This window comes from Columba livia, chromosome 19 (genome assembly GCF_036013475.1).
Source record: "Columba livia isolate bColLiv1 breed racing homer chromosome 19, bColLiv1.pat.W.v2, whole genome shotgun sequence".
In the NCBI taxonomy this organism is placed as follows: Eukaryota; Metazoa; Chordata; class Aves; order Columbiformes; family Columbidae; genus Columba; species Columba livia.
The window spans coordinates 9,448,513-9,464,061 of NC_088620.1; the positions used below are offsets into that span (position 1 = coordinate 9,448,513).

Below are 15,549 nucleotides of genomic sequence, written 5' to 3' on the forward strand. Positions count from 1 at the left end.
GAGGAATGTCTCCCAACGGGCAGGATGTGGAAATGAAGGCTGACAGATCCCAGCGCCCAAGAAAAATGCCTTTAGTGACACAGCTGTCCAGCCTGTTTCTCTCTGCCTTGCTCAGAGGGGCTGCAGAGACCACATTTAATGGAAGGTGAACATGCAAGTGACTCTCAGCATTGGAGATAAAGGGGAAAATTGCAGCTGAGAGTTCAAGCCAGACCTGCTTGCTTTGGCAATTAAGCCAAACAGACTTTTAACAAGGAAAGTTTATCAGAATGCGATGCTTCTGCCCTCCTGGGGTTGGGCGTTATTTTGGAGCTGGTCTGTTTGCCCCAGAGGGATTATCAGGCCTTTAGCCTCCCTTGAATTTCTCCAGGGAGTCTCGGAAGGTGCTCAGAGGTTGTTCTTCCTCCCAGGAAAAAGCACAATGTTAACGTTCTGCAAACTCCTTATCAGTCCAGTCCATACGCACTGAGCCACAGGTGCAGCTGGAACTGTGAGTCACTGCGCCATCCCCGGCGCTGGGCTTGTGCCTCTCAGATGCTCCCTTGTTTAAAGCATCAGGAGTTCTTACCTTCCTCTCCTTTTAACCATCCCTGTGCCTCTTGCAGCGCTGGAGCTCTGCAGGCCCAGCGCCCCCCTCGCTGCTGCCGTTCGGAGATGCCCAGTGCCTGTGTGCCCGCACCCGCCAGCACAGCAAAGCGTCTGCCACGGGGCATCTCCGGGTGTGGAAACTCAGCCAGAGAACAACAAACCCAAGCGAGAGAAAACCTGCTTTCCCAGAAACAGCTCTTTTTATTAAATCACATCTTAAAACCTAGAAACATTCATGTTATTTGAAACCTGGTTATTATACACAAAGCAGCAGATAGTCTCAGAGAAACGAGATGGCAGATGTCTCCAGTGCCATAGCTGGTTTGCCCCAGCCAGAAAACACCTCAGAAACCAGGGACTGCTCCCAAGGGGCCAACCTGCTGGTCCAGGGCCACCGAGCCCTTGGATCTTACAATCTTTGTTTTCAAAACTCGCTGTTAGAGAGTGTTGGCCCCGAGCAGCGTGTCTCAGGTTGAGCTCTAACCCAGGGCCACTCTTGGGGCCGTTTCCAGCTCCTCACGCGTATGTTCTGGGGATGGACGCAGCAACGTCACCCTGCACCTGAGCCTGGCTCTGGAAGGAGCAGGATGTGCCAGCTCCATCTGAGGCAGCATCAGACCAGCGAGACCTTTATCTCCACACGGCTTGCCAGATGGTCAAGAACTACTCACACTTGGGTGGTCTGGGGGTTTTTCTCCCTATTATTTCGACAACTAAGCTTCTTTTTTTCACCTGGATAAAAGTCACTTACTCAGATATCTGAGAGTTCGGGAGCATTACCAGATATAACCTATCCTTCCCCACATTACCAGATCCTTTTTCAAAGCTTGCGCTGCTGCCTTTTCCACTTGTTACACACACAGAAAATCGCTGCTGTCCCCTGGCTGGCGGCTCTGCAGCAGCAAAGGGACGGCCCGCAGAGGAGCTGGAAATGACAACTGGTGCCTGAACTCTGAGGGGACACAGTCAAGATCCTAAAAGCAGACGGACTCCCAGCCCTGCGAGACCTTGGTTTGTGCTGCGCCCGTTGCTTGATATCACAAATGAAGTCACCCAGTTCCAGGAACAGTGTTAAAGAACAACAGGAAACACACAGCGGAAAAACTACAGCCCCATCCTGCTCATTCGGGTACGACTCCAGCCTGGGCTCCCAGGATGGGGAACAACAAACCGACTCAGTTTCTTCAGTCGCTCGCGTTTAACACCCAGCAAAATAGCATCTCATTAGCACAGGGGGCACAGCAAATGCAGGGAGCAGGATCCGTACTCAAAGGGCCTTGCTTGGCTATGCTTATCTGTGGTGATTTTAGGGTATATCAAATGTAAGGGCAAAGATACCCGTCCTTGAATTCCCAGCTCTGCTCCAGCTAACAGGACCCTGTAGTGGCGACTGAATTGCTACAAATGAGTTTTAGCACTAAAAAAAAAAAGTAATCTAACAAGCCCACAAAAACAATCTAACAACCCCACACTTCCTACTGAAGCTTTTTGAAAAACCACCAACATGTATCTGTGCTGGTCCTGAGCCAAAGGCCGGGGTGACCGTGGCCATGACCAGCTCCTGGCTGGTGGCCACAGCCTCCTCAGCACCACAGCACTTCGGTCTCATTCACAGAATCCCAGAATGTCAGGGGTTGAAGGGCCCTGGAAAGCTCATGCAGTGCAATCCCCCCATGGAGCAGGAACACCCAGATGAGGTTACACAGGAAGGTGTCCAGGCGGGTTGGAATGTCTGCACAGAAGGAGACTCCACAACCCCCTGGGCAGCCTGGGCCAGGCTCTGCCACCCTCACCAGGAAGAAGTTGCTTCTCATATTTAAGCGAAACCTCCTGTGTTCCAGTTTGTACCCATTGCCCCTTGTCCTGTCACTGGTTGTCACCAGAAGAGCCTGGCTCCATCCTCCTGACACTCCCCCTTTCCATATTGATCCCCAGGAATGAGTCCCCCCTCAGTCTCCTCTTGTCCAGCTCCAGAGCCCCAGCTCCTTCAGCCTTTCCTCACACGGGAGATGCTCCACTCCCTTCAGCATCTTGGTGGCTGCGCTGGACTCTCTCCAGCAGTTCCCTGTCCTGCTGGAACTGAGGGGCCACAACTGGACACAATATTCCGGATTCCCCAATTACAACTCAACACTTCCACAGCACAACCACAGGAGGAAAACACCACTGAAACCCACAGGAAGCCCAGAGCAGGGTTATCGCTGTGGGTGCTGGTGGATCCCGGGAGGGTCGCCCCCGAGCGGCTGCCTGAGGGGCCCTGCAAACACCCCGGCTTTGCTCAGCTGAAGAGGCTCCTCTAGCTGAAGGTTCCCAGGGCCATTACTGCTGTGATTAATCACCAGTTTGTCCGGACACTGAGAAAAGGAAGACAGACTGCAGTGCCCCATGAACTAACTGGGCCTGCCTCCCCAACATCAGACAAGCCCGGATGGGTCTTACCTGTCCTTACGTATGACAGTCTTAAGGATGCTCTGAAAACAAGACAATAATGTGAAAAATCATTAGGTGGTATTAATTCTTCAAAATTTACTAAACATAGGAAAAAGAGCAAATTAGCGTCTCTTCAGATGGATTCCTTGCATTTAACGTCCATAATGTTGATTCCTTGTGGTCTTGAAGGTTTTCACACTGATTGGCAGGACGTTCGGCTGAGTTTATTTTGGAATCAAAGCCGCCACTGGCTCCTGTCACTCTTCAACAGGTCATACACAACCTTGGCAAGAGGTTGTACACTGGCGTTTTCGGCAGAGACAGGGACCTCTGGTATCTTACTATTAACAGAGATGATTACACAGCAGGGTTACCTGGGAGTAACGATGATTGCAGCCAGGTTCATGGTCATTAAGCCACCCATTTCCTCGCTTAGCTGGAGTATACAATATTACTAACGAGCTGACTTGTCAGCCAGACTGTAACAGTTTCCAGTTGACTTTGGCTTGTGTTTCCACAACGGAGAATTCACAAACGCTCCCACGGAGACACAGAAAGCCACGGCTGCCCTGCGGTCAGCGGGACAAGAAACAGCATCACAAACAGCTTTTTACAGATGGCGTGGAAAATGATGCTGCCGCTCGCTGTCCCTTGGGGGATCGCTGCGTGGCGTCCTGCAGGAAGGGCTGTCTGCATCCTCGGCTGCAGGGAACGTCACTGCAAAACTCGGAGTCCACAGCAACTCAGCTTCACGGGTCCCTGCAAATCTGTGTCCTGGTCCAATGGCTCCAGGAAGGATGACACAACCCAGCACATCCTCTGATGTCCCGGCGACGCGTGCCAAGGGCCCTGGAGGGTTTTTTTATTCATAAGGGTAACATACTTTATCCTGGATGATATATCATGAATAACATGTAAGCGTGACTCTTAAACTGGGTTTTGATGGGCTGAATGTTTACACCAAGAGAGCAGAGCAAGCCTGTCGTTCCTCCCCGTCTGGGCCAGGATTAAGGACACGCTCCCATTTCCAGATCCCGCTGGGCTGGCTATTTAAAAATCAGCATTTTCCATTCTTTCAACTAACCCCACTTGTGTTGCCCAAAGGTGACAAAGCAGCGTTTGCCGCCTCTGTGCCAGCTCAGCCTTGGGAACAGGAACTCCCAGCCACAGGTCACCGGCGCAGTCACGTCCCAAACGGCAGCAGCTATTTGTGCCGTGGCTGCGTGCCAGGAGCCGGGGACGCCAGCACCGCCCGGACCACACGGTGACACCTCACGCTTCGCCGCACGTGGCAAAGGAAGTGCAGGCAACCAAGGGGGAGCATCTCCCCCCACCACAGGAACATCTGCGTGTGAAGGGACGATGGGAACACGTGAACTCCAGAGGCCCCTGGTGCAGGAAACCTGTGCTGAGCTCCGGGCAACATGTCCAGGCTGAGAAAGGAAGAACAAATTCATTTCCAGAGTCCCCTGGCAGAGGCAGAGCCCCCGTGGGCGCTGGAGGCAGAATCTGGGGGTGCAAGTCCTCACACAGGGCAAAGCGCTGGCTGCTGCCTTCTGCACACACATGTTTTGCTGGAGATGCAAGGATTTCAAGGATTTCTCAATTTTTGCGTTTGTTGGGTTTTTGTTGTTGTGGTTTTTTGGGGGGGCTGTTTTGGTTTTTAAGGCAGGAAGGGATTATCTGCTAACTCCGTTTCCCGGCTGCAAAGGGAAGTTGGTGGCTGCAGTTGGTGGCTTCAGCTTGAGGACAGGCTGCAAAAAGCTTTATCGCAATTTTCCACCTATTTCTACATCCCTCAGGTAACTTGAGTTTTCTTTTTCCCCCAGTTTTCTTCCCAACTGAACAAGAGGCAAAGAGAAAAGCCTCTCCGGAAAACCCCGTACAAGACAAGCGCTACATCCAAGAAGACGACACCTCTCACAGCCGAGTGAATGTTCTCTGCAGAGGACACGGCCGGGGCTGCTCGGGGCAGCAGACGGGGCACTCGCTGCCCACCCTTCTCCTCTCTCAGGGTACAACCCCAGCCCACAACACAACCAGCAGACGCCGCTGCCGCCCATCGGGGCAGGGAAGGGCTTGGGGTCCCATCCAGCGCTGCCGCACGGCACGAGCCGCAGAACCCACCCGCGGTTGGGGTGAACGGCCATGGGTGGCGCCCAGTTTAACCATCCCGGTTTAACCTGCCGCTCTCCAGGGTTCACCGGGTGTCCTCGTTTCTCCTGCCCTTGCTAAAAGCAAACCCAGAGCACAGAGGAGCCGCGGCCGCCGTTCCCCACGCTGCGGCTGAGCGTGATGGCGCGATGGGGCCGCGGGTCCTCCAACAGAGCAGGCAGCCCAAGAGAGGGTCTTACACGCTCTATTTTTAACTCTAAAGTTTAAATAATTACAATTTATTATCATCCTGTCCTTTGCTGATCCTTTCCCAGCAGCCACTCGAAAAATTCAACCCATCAAAAAGGGGAAGGAATTTGTCTTGCTCTCTCAGAAATGGTTCACTTCAACGACACTATTTGCACAACAAACATCGAAACACCATTGTCTTCCCAGTCACAGCTTTGAGAATATTTCATCTCTTTAGTCAAATGAATGCTACAAAGGAAATAATACGCTCATGTCATAAACATCACAAACTATGAGGAATATAGATCTTTGGAAAAGAGAGAAATGCGTTCATTGTTTGTCATTATACTACAGTCAACCGCACCAGTTAAACAGCCCGTAAAGTTCATTCAAACATACATCTTCCTACAGGAGTTACGCAACTGTACAATCTACCTTTCTACATGGCACCCCTAGTTCTACACGTGGTCAATGAGAATAGATATACAATAGTTCTACAGAGAAACCACCGCAGTGGAGACATAAACGGTCCCTTTCGGAGCTCAATGGGACTTTCAATAGATCCACAATGCTACATTCATGCTACCAAGTTCACCAAATGGGGATTTCACTTTAGAAAAGAGAGGGGAAGAACAGTTTGTCTCCCGTGGAGCACAACCACGGGAGGTGAAAGGGTCAAAAAGGGGGAGTTTTGTGTCAGCATGTCCATCCTGCCGCCACATTTCCTTCTCCCCATCGCTTCGTGTTCTCTCGCACCCGCAGCCCCACCGGCGCAGCTAAATAACAGAACCGGCATAAATTTTGTTTTGTGTTTTATATCGGGCGTTTTCTTCCCAAAGCTACAGCCTGGTGCCCGTTACCCTCTTCACCACAAGCCTGGAACGTGTGACCAAGTCAAGAGGGTCAGAGTCCGGCCAGGGACGAGACGCGGCCACCAAACCCCCCAGGTCGGGCCAGTGGCTTCCGAACAGCTCCCGACCGCAGCCCGCGCCTGTTTGCTTCAATACGTTGCTTTGGGTACCTTTAAACCATCTCCCTCCACCTATTCCTCTCCTCACTTACTCTATGTACATCGTTTCTTCACAAGTTTTGCTATAAAAACTGCTATAAATGTACAGGGTTCAGCAGTTCTAGCCACTCTGCTCCCCAAAATCACAACCACGGATATGTCACGGGGGAAGGAACACTACAGATCAGAACGATGAGTTCTTTTTGTAAGTATTTAAGAGATTTGTACATATATTTTCCTTCACTATCAACTAATTTTAGATACCAGGAAATTAGGAAAACAAGCTCATCCTTCCCAGTTATTCTGCAGTTACGTTTTACTTAGAAATAACGTGCATCACCACCCAGAATGGCCAGAGTGACCTGTACAGACTCTAAGTAGTATTTGTCCTCTGAACAGGAGAGTAGAAGGTTAAATGAACCCTTCCCCAAACAAAAAGCAACCTAAAGAAACAAAAAGTAAATATATTCCCCAAAAAACCCGTCAAATATCAAGTACAAACGTGGGTTCTCAAACCGCTCTGACAAAGCTTTGGGTTTACTCTGTCCTATGCGGGAAGGGACGCGAGCAGCTCAGACCAATAAAAGGGTCTTTTTAGCGTCGGAAAAGAGGTGGTTTATACACAAATAACAACCAAGTGAACATGGGGAAGAGTCAAACTCGTGCTACAACCCCGCACCGCATCCTCCGGAGCTTTATTCCCAATGCCGCAGGGACGGTCCCCTCGGGGGTTCCGCCGGTCGCATCGCCGCACAGGCCGGGCGCAGAACTCAACCCATCACACAGCCAAACGCGGGCATGAACGAGTAATTACCATGGCTATTAACTGCTAATTCGTTTTCATACCGTAGCGAACCCGGCAGAGGTTGCTCGGCCAGGCGCCGTATTTCTAACCTAAAGTATTTCTGCAAAACTAAAGTCCCGTAGTTTTGCGAGCAGCAAAATAGAAAGTAATCAAGTTGTGTCTAATTGGAGGAGAAATACACATTCGTGAGAGCACATACAATTAGTGCACACAGCTAGTCTGAAAGTAATGAACCAAACCGGATTAATCAATGCAGCAGACATGCAGGGTCTGCTAAGTTACGTTAAAACCACGTTTGCTGGTGATTAAATATGTCTACAGAAGATATATTACCATTTTGAATATATTTTCAAGCAGACCAAAAATACCTCATCTATTGGTTACTGGTGTGTTATTTTTAACTAATTTAATATTGGGAGGGATTTTACCCCTCTCGCTATAAAATTGCACTTATTTGCTATTAAACAAACAAACAAAAAGTTAGATTTCAATTCTATATTCCATTATATATTCACATTGAAACTGGATCATCTTGATCTAAGCTTGCAGGAGTAGGTGTAGCAGTCCTTGCTCTCCAAGATCCCCAGCACAGAAGATCCCATCAGTACAAACCCCTCTGCTCTGGTCACTTCTTCATTATAGTGCATGGGTAATTGATTTTGTTTTTTGTAAGAAAACCTGAGCTTTGAAAGTCTTTAAAAGGACCCGGAATCAAATCTGGCCCATTCTGACCCAAAACAGCTCAGTTCTGCAAGGAACTCCGTCCTGTCCTCGTCTCGCACGGCTCCTCCTGAGGCCCCGCGGCTCTGACCCGAGCCCAGCGCGGTGCCAAACCCTTGCCCTCCAGTCTCTCTTGACCCAGGAGACTTTCCTCCCGACACATTCTAAGGGCTCCTTCTCCCCTTCCTTGAGCGCCGCTGCCTCCTTTAGGGCTCTGAAGGGCTCCCCGTGCCAATAAAAGAGTCTCTCTGCGATAAGCATGACTTCTTGGACACCGGTGATCAACTTCCTCTCACAAAAGTCTTCTCCAGCTCATAAAATGTCATCGTAATCCAATAGTTTAGAGTGCTGGCGGGTCTTCCAGAGGCGGTAAAGGCGGAAGTCAAAGTAAGTCTCGATCATTTGCTTACCTAGGAGAAAAATGAAACAGAGGGTTACACTGCGCAGCACCAGGGAGACGCGAGGCCGCAGCAGCAAAACATGGGCATGGGGCGGAGGAGAACCCTCCGTGTGCTTCACCGGGAGAACCGCGACGTTCTGCACCTGCCCAGAGCAGGAAACATCGTTTTAGATCTCCTCAAACCCTGAAAGGCTCCTTGTAATCCCCTGGCAGGGTTAGTCCGTGGGGGTGGGCGCTGAGCACAAAGTCTGTCTCCAGACTCTGACCTCCCTGCACTGGCTGCAGAGAATCAGCCAACAGATCCCATAGCCCGTGTGAGACAGGCACAGGGACTCCAGAAGAGAGTTAACCCATTGGAACGACTAGGGAGAAACATTTGACATAATTAATATTGAAAATTCAGGATAAAAATGAACGTTAACAGGCCATCTCTGTCCTGTGGAGCCGCCTCTCCTCACAGCGACGAGCTCAGCAGGACACGCTAACGCCAGCTCTGCACTCCTGGCACCTCTGATGGGACGCGGGGGTGTCACAGGGCGGTCACAGACCAAAGGCCACGCACGGGACGCTGTGACTGCACTTGAAAACACAAGGGCAAACAGCCTGGGGCTCCAAGACAGGGCTCAAGGACGGGATTTTCGCTTCGGAGGCCTGCTTAAGATTAGTTTCAGATGACTTTGCGAAGGATTAGAGAGGTTACACTCTTAGCGCGTCCCAGATTAATCAAGGGGATAAATCCAGGCGTATTCTTCAGCCCAACCTCCTCAAGATCAACTGCTTAAATGCCTGTACGCAGAACCCACTGCCTTGCCTGCCAAGCTGCATATAAACCCAGGAACTTCCCTGCAAGTCGCTTCCCAGCACACATGTATGAGCTATAAGATGTATGCAAGCGCTGTGTAAAGCTGGGTCCAAACCTCAGTAGGACGCGCAACTCGAATGTGCTCAACTCCCATCCACTGCTATGGGAGCAGGTGGGAGTTCAGAATAACCCACCAGTGCTGATGCCAACTGTGAGAAATACCTGCAGTGCTTATAGCCTAATGCTGCATGTTTTTACCTTCCAGGAGAACAAAGCACCAAGGATGGCAGCAAAGATAAAATAACAACGGCAAATTCAGAATATGTCACTTACGAAGCTGTACCCATGACTGCTCACATTGACCAGAGAACAGGAAAAATCCTATAGCCACAGTAAAAAATCCAAACCAAACCAGCCTAAGATATAGAATGGCTAAAACAGGCTCCATCCCAGTCGCTTGTTGGTGACAACTTAGCCGGTACCAGTGCTTTGAGTCCTGGGGAAGTGACCCCTGCACACTCAGTTACAGAAGAAGTTTTGCTCCCATGTGCACATCTCCCATGCACTTCACATGCCCTAATAATATGATAAATCTCCTAAACTCAGCCTGCAAAGCTGCCCGCTATTTAGGCTACTTTGTCCCTGTCTGGGAGAGGGCTCTGCGGCTTCAGGCACAAACAGGACAGATGAACCGTGAACGTGGAGGCACTGCAGGGAAAACCGGGTTCAGCAACTGAACTACACAAGGTGATTACAAGCAAAATGAAGGTCAGGGCTTAAGGGAGCTCAAAATTGCTTTTTGAGGAAGATGCTCAATGAAGGAGGCAGGCTGATTAGGAAAGCGTGCATCTTTGTACAGAAAATTAATTACCTTGAGCTGATAGTTCAAGTGGAGACTCAAAGGCAACCCTATAAGGATTCATTAAGTTTTTCAGATTCTGAAATAGCTGAAAGACAAACATATTGAGAGTTAGCAGCTGAAAGGAGAAGAACTCCAGGGCACCCAGAACTGCCCATCCTTGTTCCCTACCTCTGCAAAACCTTCCACTCAAGTCCTTTCAAACACCTAGCTGTCAGTACATAAATAAAGTGCTTTGAATGACAGTTCTCCTCAAAGGTTTCAGCGCTTGGCCAGCATGTCACTTCACATTCCCCCTCTGCCCTCTGGGGAAGGCACAACCCACAGGGCGGTGGGACGGGACGGCAGATGCTTCCCATACAGCAGAAGAGGAAGGTTTGGATTTCAGAGTGTGGCTGTTGCCTCCCTGGGCCTGGTGGCACCCAGGGGACGTTCTCAAAGAGGTGACCCAGGAAGCTCTTACCTTCTCCCCATTGGGGTTTCCAAGAACATAGCAGCCCATGATGTGAATGATATTTGGTTCAGGATTGACTTTACTCATCAGCCGGCTCAACCTCTTCCAGAAGCTGGTAGAAACAGGAAAAAATGAGTACATAATTAAAAAAAATAATAATCTATCTCCTCATATGCATGAGGAATCACAAGGGGGTGTGTGCACACAGCTCAGGAGGGACATGAGGCTTGTAGCCTGAGGAACAAGCTGCTCGGGAAGAGCCTTTGGCTCTTACACAAGGAGGAGCAGGGGCAGAGCAAGGGCTGGAGGAGCAGGTCCAAGGAAGGAAGAGCGGCTCATTGAGCCAAGGAGGCTCCAAGGTGAAGAGGATGGAGCAAAGTCCACCCAGAGTGCTTTTAGACTGACAGTTTTACTAAGCACACTCTTCTTATAGCAGTTCTCTCCAATTTCCTCTCCCATTCTCTCAACAGTTGCCCTTTCTAACTAGGAGCGTTCACAGCTTTCTGAAGGTCCCTGAATTACCAACTTGGGACCAGCTACGCCTGGAATGTGTTCAGAAGCATGTACGCACACACGTGCTGCAGAATTTTATTGACAGTGTTTGCACCAGAGCATGAGAGCGCTGAACAGATGTTGATTTTAATACTCAGCTCTCATGCCAACAAGAAGTTGTGTAGGAACAGGTTGGTGTACATCCTCACGCCCACAATGAAGCACTGTTTACCAAGGCAGCACCACAGGCAAAGCTTAACTTTCTGCAAGGAGTAAAATTCGCTCAGCAGCCCCATCTGACAGGCTGGCACGTTAGTGAAAACCCTCCTCAGTGACGTGCTGGACTTCGAGCTTCGCAGCGACAAATTCCGTTTCCCCCTGCAATCAGGAGGGCAACTACCAGAGACAGCTGTGGGGGCCGTTTGGATTTCTGCCACTAGTCGCCTGCTTAGAAATGCTTTCTCAGCCGCTTCTGAGCAATAGGGTCACGAGGTGCATGTTCTGGTTTCTGGTCAGCAAAGCCTTTGTTAGGAGAGGAAGTACCTTCCTTTTTTCCTCCTTCTTTTGATAGCTCCCATTCCAGAGAGACACGGAACAGCAGAGAAAAGCATGAATCCTCTGTGATGTGTCCCAGGGCTGCATCACCCTGGGCATGATCTCAGCTCTGTCACCTCTGCAATTCGCTCTGAAGGAGCTGAAAGCTGCTCCTGGGTCCCCCCTCATCCTGCTCTTCCCCTGACCAAGTCACCCCAGTTCCTGTCACCATTCCGGATAGGCCATGTGCTATAAACATTGAGCAAACAGAGCAGAAAAATGCCATGCAAGCCCAGAACGTAACACAGCCACTCACAGGATCATATCTTCTTCCTTTTCCACTTTGGCAAAAGTGGCGACTTTGTTCTTTAACAAATATAAGTGACCAGGACCTCCCTGCAAGAGAGAGACAGACAGACTGAAACCCCTTTGAGACACTGAAGAAACCAGCCGTGGCTGTGGCTCTTGTCCTGCACAGCCATACCCAGAAGTGCCACAAGGGAGCAGAGCAGACACACCAGGCTGGTGCGATCCCTGCAACCTCCATAGCAGGTACCTGCTCAGGAAATATTCACATATGGGCAGTGTGCTGAGGGTTGGATTATCCATTTTTTAGTGCTGTGTGCCCATCTCGCTCTAAAAAGGCACAACAATAGACAAATTTTCATTGTGGGTGGCAGGAGAGTAATAGGGAAGCCAAGAAAGTCCCTGCCAATTGGGGGTGTTAGGGGACTTGCTGCTGTAGGTGGACGAGAAGCTGAGCAAAGCGGGGATAAGCAGGCAAGACATCGCTGTAGAAGAACTGGACTCTGGCAGTAACAGGCATAAAAAGCTTGAGAACATCATCAGGAAAATTAAGAGTTGCCATCTCCAGGTCAGTGCGCTGCAAACCCTGCAATTTTGCAGCCCTGGCCACGTGGGAGGGAGTTAAATCAGGTTACCTTCCTGACTTCTCATTTCATGTTCCTCACACAGCTGCTGGGCACGTCTCACGCTGACCACGCTGAGGAACGAGAGACTTGGGAAGGGAAACCGGGCCAGTCCCAGATCCAGCAGGGACCAAATCCATTCTCCCCGCAGCTGGGCAACCGCACCCCGACCCATCTCCTGTGTACACTGAGCTGGATCCACAGCACCCACCGCCGTCACTGCTGTACTGAACCTGGATTAAAACTATAACAAATGCTTGTTCCTTTCTCTGAAATCCTCCTTTTGAGGTCTGCGCTAATGCTGCTTTGCCTGGGTTTCCTCGAAAGCAGCTCAGCCCCGGAGCTGGCGACACTAAATCAGATTTTATTTCCTGCTGTCACAGCAACTCGAGGCTGCTCGGTGCAGGGGAACGAGAAGCGAAAGCCGCACACATGCGGCTACTTTAACAGAAGCTGACTTGGGAGTATTGGTTCCTCTATGTAATTTTCCCTGTAGAAAAAGACCAATTCGTAACAAATCACCCAAGCACTTAAGGACATTCACGTACCTGGCAAAATATCAGCATCTTCCAGATTTTGCAGCCTTTCCGATAAATGTTAAGCTTCTTTTCTATTTCCTCTGCAAAAAAACATGTTGGAGATGAACCATGGAGGAAGTTAAAGATTAATCTTATTTCTTCTCACACTAGTCCTGAAGGCAGGAGGCTGAGCTGAGAGAGATGCTCAGCACCTACATTCTCACTGATGCTGAGCAAACCCTTTGCCTTCATGCGTGTCAGAGGGCAGAGAAGGGACAGGGCAGCTCCAGACCCTGCTCTGTGGTGACCACAGTGTGGTACCAGTCCTAGATGTCCTGACCCTGCAAGGGGACAACAAACAGGTACCTTTGCTGCCCTGTGCCTCAACTTCCCTTTCATAAACTGGGAGCTTGGCGCAGAAAATGGGCCACAGGAGTAGTCTTATCATTGTGGCACATCCAACAGCAGCTGACTGACTGTCGGGTGTCACTGAGGTGGTTGAAACACCTTTATGAGGGGTGGCTGAGGCGCAGGGGAGTGATTTTAACATATTGATCACTTATATTTGCTGTGGGCAGGACCTAAGAAAAAAAAATAACACTTACGTACCTAGGATGTCATCAAAGGTGGCATGTTCATGGTCCTGGAAGGCAAGACAGAAGGACATTTCAAGGTTTGCTGTCACTACACCAGCTTCTGTGACGTTATTACAGTCTCTACCATTGCACACAATCCCATTTCTAGGCAAAGCCATGCTCTAAGAGCACAATTATAGCACCTGATAGCTTCCCTTGCATCACTTAGGGTGATTTCCACCCTAAAACATGTCTCAGCAAAGAAGCTGAAGACTGAATGGTCCATGAAGACCAAGTCCATCCAAAGGCTGGAAGATGAATCCTGCAGACAAGGCCAAAGCCCATCAGATGTAGTCAGCGATGCACATTCACCTCTTGGCCCATGTTTTGTAGCCAGTCTCTGGCTCCACAGGTGTCCAAGCTGGTTACAAACAGTGACACTCCTGACACATCTGCCCCTGGCATGGCAAGATCTGCAGCACAACCATACAGCTCCCAAAGAGAGAGGCAGCAAAGCCAAAGCCCCTGGCAGCACCACCAGAGCACACAGAGACTGTTTTCTGGGCTGTCGGTCCCACCCTTCCCTTGCAAATCAAGTGAATATAAAGTGATGAGGAACAAAAGACCCGTGACTCCTTGCTGGTGTTTCAGACACCTGCTCAGGCAGGTCTCCGAGTGAAAAATCAAAGTTGAATTAATGACAGGGATGCGCTGCTGTACATAGAGCTCTGAGGTCCTGCTCCTTCTGCATAAGGATGAGCACAAGGAGGAGCTCTAAGCCTGGCAACACACAATCCTTCCCTGGTTCATCTGCCCGGCTGTGCACGCGCCATCTGGCAGCCCACATGTGCCATTTTCACTCCACCTTACTCTTCCACCCAGACCTGAGCCCTGTAAGGCCCCAAATCTGGGTTCAGCACATCCCCAGCCCTTTCCTGACACCTCTTCCAAATCACGTTAATATTTCAGAATCACCCTAACAGGAATTAAGGAGAAAACTAGGGACAAAAAACAAAATAAAATTCTCTGTATGAAGCCTGCTCCCACACATCCAGACACAGAAGTGATTTACTTACGTAGAGAATGGGAATGATAGAGGGATCGTCCCTGCGGATAATTGTCGGGACATACTCTGCTTTGGGCACCTTGGAAGAAATGAGCTGGAAGAAGGAAAAAAGAGAAGGGCAAGAGGATGAGGAGAAGCCAGAAGAGTCTGAGCAGAAGCACAAAGGCCATGTTAACAGTGCCTGTTCAGTTGCTCTCAGGTGTTACCCAAACTAGCAGCTAAGCCAGCCTCTCTACATCCCTGTGGCAGGTCCTCCCCATCTGTCTGCACGTCCTTGGCTCTTCCGATGTCTCAGCAGGACCCACTCAAACCCAGCACTGCCTGACAACAAGCTGGAAGCTCAAGACCAAATTTTGGCTGAGTACTTGTGCACGTGGCCAAGGAAGGGATGTGTCAGAACCCAGCCCCGTCTGCCAAACCCACAGAGCAGTGCAGGGGGAGCAAGTGGGGAGCCCAGCATCAAGGAATTGTAACAGTGCAGAAAGGATGTCTAAGGATGACATATGGCTCCAAAGCAAAGCAGGCAAGTAGCAATAGGAGGAACTGGTGGGACTGGGGACTCAGGTCTCCATTGTCAGGGTTGTCAAGGCTCAGACTAACTCAGTTCAGTGTTGGTGATGGTCATGCTCTGAGTGGGAGCTGGACTACAGTTCCTTCCACTTCCAGTTTTCTTTCAACACATTATCCCCAGTGATAACAGATGCTGAAAACCACGTCAGGTCGTGGCTGACCCCTGAGTGACCCTCACATACTTTACAAAGACTTGCCTCTTCCCATGGAGAACCTAAACTCAGCAGCAATGAGGAGAAAACAGCTGAGTCAGAAACCCTCACCATTATTTTTGGTGGAATAAAGTCATCTCCATCACATGCCATGGCTTCAAGCTCCTTTTCTGCTTCCCAGTTCAAGTCGAAGTCACCATCCAAAGTGCCGCAGGAATCCTGAAGGTCATGGCCTGCCAGAACACAGGGTGCATTACAAGGGTGGAACAATTTGTCTTCCTGACTCAATCCTGCCTGGCAGCT

At 50.1% G+C, this 15,549-nt stretch overlaps 1 protein-coding gene across 9 annotated transcripts in view; it reads right to left on the bottom strand.

Moving 5' to 3' along the window:
- Positions 1-769: 769 nt before the first annotated feature.
- NSMF (NMDA receptor synaptonuclear signaling and neuronal migration factor) overlaps positions 770-15,549 on the bottom strand; it is a 47,263-nt gene continuing 32,483 nt past the window's right edge. For all 9 annotated transcript variants that reach the window (XM_065036052.1, XM_065036051.1, XM_065036054.1 and 6 more), the window contains 8 exons: positions 15,358-15,479; positions 14,535-14,618; positions 13,493-13,526; positions 12,914-12,984; positions 11,753-11,832; positions 10,420-10,522; positions 9,969-10,044; positions 770-8,305 (listed from right to left, as the gene is read on the bottom strand). In XM_065036052.1, coding sequence (XP_064892124.1) covers positions 8,208-8,305; positions 9,969-10,044; positions 10,420-10,522; positions 11,753-11,832; positions 12,914-12,984; positions 13,493-13,526; positions 14,535-14,618; positions 15,358-15,479 — 668 coding nt within the window. In that variant the 3' untranslated portion in view covers positions 770-8,207. The remainder of the gene's footprint in view (positions 8,306-9,968; positions 10,045-10,419; positions 10,523-11,752; positions 11,833-12,913; positions 12,985-13,492; positions 13,527-14,534; positions 14,619-15,357; positions 15,480-15,549) is intronic.